The sequence below is a fragment of the Elephantulus edwardii genome, unplaced genomic scaffold (genome assembly GCF_000299155.1).
Source record: "Elephantulus edwardii isolate Elephantulus edwardi_28Jun2011 unplaced genomic scaffold, EleEdw1.0 scaffold00028, whole genome shotgun sequence".
Lineage (NCBI taxonomy): Eukaryota > Metazoa > Chordata > Mammalia > Macroscelidea > Macroscelididae > Elephantulus > Elephantulus edwardii.
Genome location: NW_006399778.1, coordinates 6,814,523 through 6,827,148, shown reverse-complemented (window position 1 = coordinate 6,827,148; position 12,626 = coordinate 6,814,523). Strand labels below are relative to the sequence as shown.

At 42.7% G+C, this 12,626-nt stretch overlaps 1 protein-coding gene across 1 annotated transcript; it reads left to right on the top strand.

Moving 5' to 3' along the window:
- The first annotated feature begins 12,155 nt into the window (after positions 1-12,155).
- Positions 12,156-12,626, top strand: LOC102869942 (transmembrane protein 92-like). The gene has a single exon (XM_006883658.1). The coding sequence runs from the start codon at positions 12,156-12,158 to the stop codon at positions 12,624-12,626; it is 471 nt and encodes a 156-aa protein (XP_006883720.1).

Here is a 12,626-nt window from a genome sequence, read left to right as displayed (position 1 = left end):
AGCATCTGTTAACTGAAATATATCAATTGGTTTGAAATATATCAATTGGGTTTCAAATAGGAGAGAAAATTTTGATAGGGAGCTCTTGTGGCCTAGAGGTAAGGAGTTGGACTGCCAAGCCAAAGGTAGGTGGTTTGAGCTTACCAGCGGCTACGCAGGAGATAGATGGACAACAGGGTAACAGCTAACAAGAACAGCAGCCTTTATGGAAGTAAATCTCAAGGTCTTTCACACATAGAGCTGCTTGGGTACGTTCAACCTGCCAATCTTTTGGTTAACAGCCAAGTAGGATCCTTTCGGTATACGTTTGTGTGAGGTACTGTCAAGTTGTCTGTGTGCTACAACCACCTTATGAACAGATCTGAGCTATCATGTGTCATCCTTATCACCTCTAACATACTTGTTTTTGTTGTGTACTGTTGAGTCAGATCTGACCCAAGCTGACCCTCCTGTGGGATTTCAGAGGCAGAGAATTGCATAGGAGGAGATTGCCTATCATTCTCCTGCAGAGCAGTTGGTGACCTCGAACCACGTGCCTTCAGGATTGCAACACAGTTTCTTGCCACCAGGTACACCTTTTCTGTTTCCTTGTTCTGTTTTGACAACTACTTCTTGGTCTCTGTATAAGTTTTGCAGGAATACAATTAAGTGTTCTAACATCCCCATTCTTTTTAATGTTAGCCATACTTTGTTATAATCCACACACTCAGTAAGACTGTTCTTTCATGATCAGTAAAACACAAATAAATGTCTTTCTGGTATTCTTTGCTCTCAGACAAGATCCACTAGACATCAGCAATCCCTTGTGCCACAGACTCTTTTGAATCCACTTTGGATTGCTGGCAGTCCCCTATTGATATACTATTCCCAGATATTTAAAAATAATATTCAGCAAAATTTTACTTGAAAGTGCATATTGAATATTACATGTAATATAAATGATATTAATAATTTCTAACTCTGTTGGGTCCTCATTTTTGGGAATGGGGGGGAAAATACAGATATTTCCCTGTGGGTTGCCATGTAGCTGTCTTCCAAATTTCTTGGCATGGGTTGGTAAGCATGCCCAGGGCTGCATTTATTTACTAAGACATCTCAATAGGTATTCCATTAAATCCAAGCCAGAGTATGCTTTAAATGCTGGTGGTCTAGTGGCAAGAAGCTGCACTGCAATCCCTAAGGCACGTGGTTCAAGGCCACCAACTGCTCCATGGGAGAGGGATGGGCAGTTTCCTCCCATGCTATTAACTGCCTCTGAAAACCCACTAGAGGGTCAGTTATGGGTCTGTTCCAACCTGACTGTACACAACAACAATAACAGTCCGAAATTAGATGGTGAGTGAGGCACATGAAAGAAGAATTGACACCTTTGAATTGTGGTGTTGGTGAAGAGTACTGCACATGTCATGGACTGTCAAAATAACAAACACATCTGTCTTGAAGGAAGTGTGACTAGTATGCTCCTTAGAGGCAAGAATGGTGAAACTTGTCTCACATACTTCGGGCATGTTGTCCAGAGAGGCCAGACCTTGAATAGAGAAATGATACTGGGAAAGGGAGAAGATCAGAGAAAGAAGACCCTTAGAGAGATGGATTGATATGGTGACTACAACTATAGGCTTGAGCATGGGGTGGTTGTGAGAATGGTGCATGACAGGTCACGTTTCAGATCAACTGTTCGTAGGGTCACTATGAATGGCAGGCCGCTTGGAGGCACCTAACATTAACAGTAAGTGGCTATATTTGTCCTTTATAAATTCAGTGCTGTGCTCAGGGATAGGGGGAAAATCAAAGACAGATTGAAGGGCCCATGTGCTGAACTGGTTTGACAGGTGAGACAAAATGAACAAGGACCCTTTGTGGCCCGGTCTCTAAAGGATTGAAGAGGAGCAAGAGGAGAGAACGTCCCAGTCTCCCCTCTACATGTCTTACCTGCAGAGCTGCAGGAGTTCAAAGGGGACGAAGGCCAGACGGAATTTGAGCTGAAAACAAAAGCCAACTCCAAAGAGGAAGGGAGAGGCAGGAAAAACTGTTTTCAGAACAAAGAGAAGCCCAAGTCCAGGGCCCCAACGTGAGTGACGGGAAATAGGTCAGGGAGAGCTGCTTCCTGCTGCCTCTCTGGCTAGGTCACCAGTGATTAAGCAACTCCAGCGTCAACAATTGTAGTTTCCACTCTGGACTAATGCCAAAGCACTCAACTGGCTAGTCACTGCTGGCCTAGAGAAGCTGTGTGGAAACTTCCAGGAAAGAAACTTGACTAGACTCTTGCATGGCTTTACATTATAGACTAGACAGTTGCAAGGCCCATGAAGGAGCTTAGGAAGCAGCCAGCAAGCAAAGGGTTCTAGGGAAGGCGTGGACGGATGAGGAGGAAAGACCAAGTCAGAAGATCAGGCTCCGGCTCTGCATCCTCCTGACTGTGTAGCCTTATCAAGTCTGAATCTTAGATTCTTCTTTTGTAAAATTCTCAATCTCACTATCATTGAGTTGAAACTGACTCATAGCTGACCCTCCAGCAGGTTTTCGGGGGTTGTAATCACATGGGAGGAGACTGACTGCTCATCTTTCTTCCAGCCGAGCCACTGGTGGTTTCGAACTAGAGATGTATACCACCTCTGGGTTAGCAGTACAGCTACCGATGGTTTACTCCACCAGAGCTCCCTCTTGTAAATTAGACACTGGGATAGACTTTCCAACTCAGACTTCTGTGTCAGGCTCAATTAGATACAATTCCTGCCTTTAGAGTGTTTGCAATCCAACTGGGAAAATGTCTTAGCTAACTACTGCTACTGTAATAGAAGCACTGCAAATGAATGGCTTTTACAAAGAGAAATTTTCTCACAGTTCAGGAGGCTAGAGTCTGAATTCAGGGTGCTATCGCTAGAGGAAGTCTTTCTTCCAGGAGGCTCCAGTGGAAGGTCTTTGGAATGTCTGCTCCTATGTGATTTGCATGTGGTTTGGCATCACTCTTCTTCCATATTTGCTACTCTCACTTGCTAGTTTAATCTCTTTTATATCTCATGGAGCTGAAAGCACAACCTATAATCCAGTCTGATTAACATAACAAAGACAACCTGCCCCCAAAGGAGATTTTAAGCACAGGTGTGTTGTTGTTAGGTGACTCACAGTGACTTTCCGAACACAATTCAGTCTATAACAGAAAGTAGTAGGTGTGGAGTTGTTCAAGTTTCTTCTCTTCAGTGGCTGGTGCTTTTAGCAAAATCCTGTCACCAGTCATCACTGAGGTAATTCCAACTCCCGGTGACTCTGTGTGTGAGAAGAGAGCTGAGATCCACAGAGTTTTCAAGGCTGTGACTCTTCAGAAGGAAATATCAGATCTTTTTCACATAACACCCTCAGGGTAGGTTTACATTGTCTCTGTTTCAGCTGGTAGTTAGGCACATAATTATTTGCCTTACCCAAAGATTGTCCTTGTCACATAGTAAATATGTCCCAAGCAAAACTAAATCCACTTCAGAGAAGTGGATTCTGACTCATCGTGACCCTCCAACAGCTTCCCAGGTTCTGGGTGTTTATAGAAGAAGACTGACTGACTCAGCTTTCTCCAGCAAAGCAACTGATGGACTCAAACCACCAACCTTGTGATTAGCAACCTAGCACCTAATATATCACTAGAGCCTCGTAGTAGTTTCTTAGCAAATGTCTGTGGAATAAATAAATGGAAAACACTAACTACCATATACTTAGTTTTCATTTTTCACCTAGACATAGAGTTAAGCTTTTCACAAATATTTTCCCATTTAATCCTCACAGCACTTAACAGTAGAGATTCAAAGTATATTACTATTAAACAGTGTTGTTTTAGGTACTATTGCGTCAAACATGACTCATAAAAATCCTAAGAACAGCAGATCTGAATCTGTCCCCTGCCCTTTTCTGTGTCATCCTTACCATCTCTGACATACTTAAGCCCATTGCTGCAGTCACTGTGTCAGTCCATCTAGTTAACACTCTCCCTCTCTTTCACTAACACTTTACCTTTCCAAACATGATGTCCCTCTCTGAGAAATAACCTCTCCTAGAAACATTGCCAAAGTATGTGAGATAAAGCTTCATCATCTTTGCTTCCAAGGAGCACTCTAGCTGTTTTTTCTCCAAGACATTTTTCCTTTCCTCTCCTCACCTTATATTTTTTCAAAGCACTTCCGATCGTCTGATACCCAGTATATATATTACATATTTGTCAATTTCTCCTTACTAAAAAATAAATATCATTAAAAGAGGGTCTATGTTTGGTTTTGTATTTTACATTCTAATATATGCTTTTGTTGTTGTTAGGTGCCATCGAGTTAAATATGATCCACGGCGACCCTATGAACAACAGAAGGGTCTTCCTCTCTTTTTCCATCCCTCCTCCTTTCTAAGTATGATGTCACTCTCCAAGCAATTGTCTCTCCTGGCATCATGCCCAAAGTATGTGATACCAAGCTTTATCATCTTTGTCTCCAAGGAGCGCTCTGACTGCACTTACTCTAAGATATTTGTTTAATTGGCAGCCTTAAGTCTTATTCTTAGTCCAATTCTTAGTTCTTTTAGTCCAAAGAACTGAAGTTCTTTCTTTAGTCCTCAAGCTGACATCATTGTTCCTCAATAATTTGGTGAGGTCCTAACTTTCCCAGAGCAATATATCTAATTTCCTGACTTCTTTTGCCAAGGGTGTTGATTGTGGATCCAAGTAAGATGAAATCGTTGACAATTTCAACCTTTTCTCCACTTATTATGATGTTGTTTATCAGTCCAGAGGTAAGAACTTTTGTTTTCTTGGCATTGAGATGCAATCCATTCTAATACATGTTGTTGTTAGGTGTCACTGAGTCGAGTATGAACCACAAAGATCCTATGAACAAAAGATCTGAACCCTGTCCTATCCTATGCTATCTTCACACTTCTTGACACAGGAGAGCCCATTGTAGCAATCACTGTGCCAGTCCACCAGGTTGAGGGTCTTCCTCTCCTTTGCTGATCCTCTACCCTTCCAAGCATGATGTCCCTCTCATAAGGAATAGCCCCTTCTAGTAATATGACTGAAGTATGTGAGGCAAAGCCTCATCACTCTCACCTCCAAAGAGCACGTTGGCTGCACCCTTTCCAAGATATATTATGTTTGTTCTTTTGGCATCCCTTGGGATGTTCAGTGCTCTTCTCCAACACCACAGCTCAAAGGCATCAATTCTTTTTCTGTCATTCCTATTCATTGTGCAGCTCTCAGAAGCATAACAAGTGATTGAAAAGACCATGGCCTGAATCAAATACACCTTAGTCCTCAAACTGCCATCATTACTCCTCAATCATTTGGAGAGATCCCTATCTGCAGACTTTCTTAAGTGCAATATATAGCACAGATTAAATACTATGGGATCTTCCAGTCCATACTAAGTACTAGAAGGTACTTATATGTCAGTTAAAAAACTAAGGTTCCACTGATTCAAGTATGGTGTTTTCATTTACTTTCTATGCTTCTGAAAGTTGGACAATGAGTAAAGATGACAGAAGAATTAATACCTTTGAGTTGTAGTGTTGGAGAAGAGCACATGGGCATATTGTTAGGAGGGGCCAGTCCTTGAGAAAGGGCATTGTGCATGGAGAGGTGGAGGGTCAGAGACAGAGAGGAAGACTTCTATCAAGATGGATAGACACAGTGACTGTAGCAATGGGCTAGATTACATCAGAGATGATAAGGAAGAAACCAATAGAGCAAGGTTCAGTTTCTTTGTTCATAGGGTCACTATGAGTCACAATTGACTCAACACCAGCTAGTACCAACAGCAACACTTAATGATGACACAACTTTGCTGGTGGAAACTGAGGAAAACCTGAAGCGCTTGCTACTTATATGGATTGAAACTCAACATCAAGAAGATAAAGATTCTCACCACTGGACCAATTAGCAGCTCTATGATGGATGGAGAAGAGATTGAGGTTGTTAACAGTTACAGTTTGCTCAGCTCCACAATCAGCACTCTTGGCACCAGCAGTCAAGGAAATCAAAAGACGAATTGCATTAGATAAATAATCTGCTCTCATGGACTTTTACAGAGTACTGAGAAGCAACGATGTCAGTCTAGAGATTAAGGTGTGCCTAATCCAGGCCATGGTCTTCATAATCACTTGTTTTGTATCAGATAGCTGGACAATGACTAAGAATGACAGAAGAAAAATTGATGCCTTTGAGTTGTGGTGCTGGAGAAGAGTCTTGAACCTACCATGGGTCTCCAAGAAAACAAATACGTCTGTCTTGGAGCAAGTGAAACCAAGTTTCTCCTTGGAGGTTAGGATTTTGAAGTTCTGTCTCACATACTTTGGGCATGTGGCTAGGAGGGACCGATCCTTGGAGGACATCTTGGAAAGGTGGAAGGACAGCACGGAGAGAAAGACCCCCCCATGAGATGGATTGACAAAGTAACTAGGGCAATAGGGGTAGGTGTGTTGGAATCAGTGAGACTGGCTCAGGATAGGGCAGGCTTCAGAGTTGTTGTACATAGGGTCACTATGAGTCTCAGGCAACTTGACAGCACATAACAACAACATCTAACTCAATACTTCATACATTTTAGTCGCTCCACAGCTAGTTAACAAAAGATTGGATTAATCAAAGTAGCTGAGGCTCAAAAAAAATTAAAGCATCTTATCTGAAGGAATTGGCAAAACACAAGGCTCCAGGAGTTGATGACAACATACCAATTGAATTATTTCAACAAACAAACGCTGCCCTGGATATACTCACTAATTTGTGCCAGGAAATCTGGAGGACAGCCAGCTGGCCAACTGACTGGAAGAGAACGATATTTGTTCCCATTCCAAAGAAAGGTGACCCAACAGAGTGTGGAAATTATCGAACAATATCATTGATATCACATGCAAGCAAAATTCTGCTGAAAATTATCCAAAAACATTTGGAACAATATGTCAACAGAGAACTGCCAGATGTGCAGGCTGGATTTAGAAGAGATCGTGGTACTAGGGATATTATAGCTAATGTAAGATGGATCTCGGCAGAAAGCAGAGAATACCAGAAGAATGTCTATCTGTGCTTCATTGACTATGCAAAGGCTTTTGACTGTGTGGATCACAACAAGCTATGGCTGACTCTCAGAAGAATGGGAATCCCAGAACATTTGATTGTGCTAATGCGAAACCTATGCTTGGACCAAGAGGCAGTCACCAGAACAGATCAGGGAGACACTGGATGGTTCAAAATCAAGAAAGGGTTCCGTCAGGGATGTATTTTGTCTCCATACCTTTTCAATCTGTATGCAGAACAGATCATCCGAGATGCTGGGCTGTACGAGGAGGAATGTGGCATCAGGATTGGTGGAAGAATCATCAACAACCTGTGTTTTGCGGATGACACAACCCCGCTCACTGAAACTGAGGAGGACATGAAGCACTTTTTGCAGAAGGTCAAGGACTGCAGTCTTCAACATGGACTGAAGCTCAAAATCAAGAAAACAAAGATTCTCACCACTGGGCCAATTAGCAGCAACAGTATGGATGGTGAAGAGACTGAGATAGTTAACAGTTTTTGTTTACTTGGTTCCATAGTCTTTACTCTTGGTAACAGCAGCCAGGAAATCAGGAGACGAACTGCACTGGGAAAGTCAGCTGTGAGGGACCTCTCAAGAGTACTAAAGAGCAATGACACCAGGCTGGAGACTAAGGTCTGCCTGATCCAGGCTACAATCTCTGCAATTACATGCTATGCATCGGAGAGTTGTACAGTGAATAGGGATGATAGAAAGAGAATTGATGCCTTTGAGTTGTGGTGCTGGAGAAGAGTGTTGAATATATCATGGATTGCTAGGACAACAAACAGGCTTGTCCTGGAGAGGGTGAAGCCAGAATGTTCCCTGGAGTCAAGGATTCTGAAGCTTCGTCTGACATACTTTGGGCATCTTGGAAGGAGGGACTGGTCCTTGAAGAAGGACATTATGTTTGGGAAAGTGGAGGGACAGCGCAGGAGAGGAAGACCCTCGATGAGATGGATCGATTCTGTGAGTGGAGTGGTGGGAATGAATGTGTTTGAGACGGTGAGTTTGGCACAGGATAGAATGGCATTTGGGGCTCTTGTACATAGGGTTGCTATGAGTTGCAAACGACTCGATGGCACATAACAACAACAACATCCAAGACTGATGTGCTGTTCCAGTGCAGGCTGGGTTCAGAAGGGGTTGTGGTACTAGGAATATCGTAGCTAATGTTAGATGGATCTTGGATGAAAATTTGGTTGTGTTTTATTGATTACGTAAAGACATTTGACTCTGTGGATCACAGCAAACTGTGGCTAACTCTGAGAAGAATGGAAATCCCAGAACACTTGATCATGCTTATGTGAAACTCATATTTGGACCAGGAGGCAGTCATCAGAACAGAGCAAGGAAACACTGCATGGTTCAAAACTGGGAAGGGTGTATGCCAGGGATGTGTCCTATCTCCATACCTTGAAACTGAGGAGGACCTGAAGCACTGCTGCAGAAGGTCAAAGACTGCAATGTTCAATATGGATTGAGGCTCGATATCAAGAAAACAAAGATTCTCACCACTGGGCCAATTGGCAGCATCATGGTAGATTGTGAAGAGACTGAGACTGTTAACAGCTTTAGTTTTCTTGGCTCCACAATCAACACTCTTAGCACTAGCAGCCAGGAAATGAAAATATATATTGCAATGTGAAAGTCTGCTGTTAGAGACCTCTCCAAAGTACTGAAGAGCAACGATGTCAGTCTGGAGACTAAAGGGCGCCTGACCCAGGCCATAGTCTCTGCAATCACTTGCTATGCATCAGAGGGCTGGACAATGACTAGGAGGATAAACGGAGAATTGATGCCTTTGAGCTGTGGTGTTGGAGAAGAGTATTGAATATAGTGCTAAGAGAACGAATAGGTTCATCCTGGAGAGGGTTAAATTGGCTACTCCTTGGAGGCAAGGATTCTGAAGTTTCATCTGACATACTTTGGACATGTTGTAAGGAGGGACTAGTCCTTGCAGAGGGACGTCATGCCTGGGAGGTTGGAGGGACGGCACAGGAGAGGAAAACCCTCTATGAGGTGGATTGATTCAGTGACTGGGGTAATGGGGTGGGTGTGTCAGAGACAGTGACATTGGCACAAGATAGAGCCGGGTTTAGGGCTCTTGTAGTTGCAGGCAACTCGATGGCATGTGACAACAAACAACAACATCCAAAATTACTGTTATGGATTGAATTGTATTTCCATAAGTGTGTTGGTCTATATTTGTTTAAGATGTCCTTGGGTTATTATTGTTAAGTGCCACTGATTTGAATACACCTCATAATGGTCCTATGAACAACAAACCTGAATGCTATCATAACCTATGCCATCCTCTCCATCTCTAACACACATCAGTATGGTAAAAATGATTAAGTGCTTGATTAATAATGGAAAGAGTCATTGTTTGAACTCACCTGGAAGTTCTCTAGTGGCCTAGTGTGTAAGGAGTTGAACCACTAACCCAAAGGCACACAGTTTGAATCCACCAACTGCTCTAAGGGAGAAAGATAGGCAATCTTCACCCAGGCTATTGATAGCATCTAAAAACCCACTGAAGGTTTAGTTATGAGTTGGTTTTGACCCAATGGCACATAACAATAGCATAATAGAAGCTCTCTGGTGAGATAGTCTAAGTTGTGGTTTTTTTGTTAAACAAAAGGCCTCCTTTATCCAGTGGTTGAAATTCACCACTAACTTTGAGGGAGAAATATGGACAATCTTCTCTCAGTAAGATTTACAGCCCCAGAAACCCAATGAGGGGGCCTATGAGTTGGAATTGACTCTATGAAAGGAGTCTGATTTTTAATTTTTTAAAAAAATTTTATTTATTATTTTTTTTTTAGGTTGAAAAGCTGCTGGGAAGAAAGGCCTGGTGATGTGCTTTCTACAAGTGGTAGCCTTGGAATCCCTGTAGAGGGCATACCTACATACATGAGGTCACTGTGTATTCTGGCTTATAGCTCATGACCAGAATCTCTCAATGGGAACTAACTAGCAATACACTGTGGATATAATCTCACCTGGGACTTCGTTGTTGTGCTAATAGAGTCTTATCAGTATAGGGTGTGTCTTAAAGTGAATCACTTCTGCTTTATGAGGAAATTATTTGAGAAACTGGACTTTATGAAGAAGAATGTGACATCTGAGTAGGAGAAAGACTCATCAGTGACCTGCATTATACAGATGACATAACCTTGTTTGCTAAAAGTGGAGAGGACTTAAAATGCTTGCTGCAGAAAACCAAAGACTATGGGCTTTAATATGGGTTACATCTCAACATCAAGAAAAGAAAAATCCTCACCACTGGGTCATTAGGCAACATTGTGATAGATGGAGAAAAGATTGAAGTTGCCAATTATTTTAACCTATTTGAATTCACAACAAGCACCCTTGATAGCAGAAATCAACAAACTAAAAGATGTGTTGTATTGGGAAAATCTACTGTTGAAGACTTCTTAGAAGTTTTAAAGAGAAATGATGAGACTAAGGCTCACCTGATTCAAGCCATGTTGGTCCACCTCACATACTTAGGGCATGTTGCTAGGAAGGGTCAGTCCTTGGAAAAAGACATTAAGCTTGGAAAGATAGAGGGACAATGAAAGAGATGAAGACCCTCAACAAGGTGGATTGACAAGGTGACTATAACAATGGACTCAAGCATATCTGAGCTCATGAGATGGCATAGGATACAGTAAGGTTCAGATCCATTGTTCATGAGGTTGCTATGAGTTGTAATCAACTCAATGGCCTCTAACAACAACATGCTTTAACTGTCTCATTCATTCAACAAATACATGTTGAGAGCCTATGCCCTCTGGTCACTGTTGTGGGTGCTGGATATGTAACACTGAAAAAAACAGATAAAAATCCTTATCTCCACAGTGCTTACTCTTGTTGTTATGTGCTGTCAAGTCAGCTATGACTCATAGTGACCCTTTCAACAATGGCTCTGAACCTTGCCCTATCCTGTGCCAACCTCACTGTCTCCAACACATTTGACTCATTGCCACAGTCACTGTGTCAACCCATCTCATAATGGGTTATCTTCTATTGTGTTGACCTTCTACTCTTTCCACTGACTGGCCCCTTCTGACAATATGTTCAACGGAATTTCAAAATCCTTGCCTCCAAAGAACACCTGATTTCACTCTCTCCAAGACTGCTCGTTTTGCTCTTTTGGCAGTCCATGGTATGTTCAATTCTCTTCTCTAATCCCACAGCTCAAAGGCTTTGATTCTTTTTCTGTCATCTTTAATCATTGTCCAGCTCTCAGATACAGCAAGCATTTGAGAAAACCATGGCTTGGACCAGGCACATATAGTAGCCTTCAGACTGACATTCTTACTCTTTAAGCACTCTAGAAATGTCCTCGACAGCAGATTTTTCCCAGTGCAGCTCATCTTTGATTTCCTGACCATTGGTTCCAAGAGTGTTGATTGTGGATCTGAGCAAAATAAAATTGTTAACCATTTCAGTCTTTTCTCCACCTACCATATTGAGATGTAATCCACATCGAAGCCTGAAGTCTGCAGCAAGCATGTCAAGTCCTCTTCACTTTCAGCAAACAAGATTGTGTCATCTGCATAATGCAGGGGGTTGATGAGCTTTCCTCCAATAATTATGCCACACTCTTGTTCATAAAGTCCAGCTTCTCAAATGATTTTTTCACACAGATTGAGTATGTGTGGAGAAAGGATACAGCTGGATGTACACCTTTCTTTATACTTGGCCATCACTACCAAGGAGAAATGCCAGATTCATGCTGGGCCCTGGACCTGGAGAGGGCTGGAGAACCAGGGAGTACACACAGAAAAGACCAATGTGAGCAGAGACTGAGCCATCCTCATTGATAGAAGTCAGTAGGCTCAGTCAGGCTCTGTGGGTACTAGGATTACAGCATTTATTGACAAATTTGCTATACTGGGGTGGGGGCAGCAAGAGGTGGGTAGGGGTTGAACAGAGAGATGAATGTGTAGTGCTAGTAACTCTATAATTTGAGTCACTGTACAAAAAAGAATTGGCTAACACAGAAGAATTTCATGAAACAACATATGATTAAAAGGCGATGGTCTCTCACTTCTGTCTTCCCTCTTGTCACTGAAGCAGCTCTGTAGCCCGCGCGTCAGCATGGTGGGCCCGCTCTCGTCAGCCTTGCTGCTGTGTCTCCTGGCCAGCCTTCACCAGGTTTCAGCCCAGTGTGATTTCTTACTCAAGTGCACCAAATGCTGTGGTGACAGATGCTGCGAACATGAGGATGTCGTCCCCAAACCCTTGATAATCCTCATCTTCATATTGTTGCTGCTCATCATGTTGGTCCTGACCGAGTATCTCTGTGGAAATTGCAAGCCTTTAGAGAACTCGAGCCCTCCTGTGCAGTATGTGGAACCAATCTCAGTCCTGTCCTCTGGTGACCTACCACAGGAGACCAGTATATACACTTCTGAGCTCCTGCCCCCCTACAGTGAGATTGTGCAGATGCCCTTTATGGACCTACCCCCCCTAGAACCACCCCCACCCTACAGCGCCAGACCTGAAGAACATCCTGGGGTCCCTAAAGACATAACAACACTGCCTTCTGAGCCACACACTCACCAATGA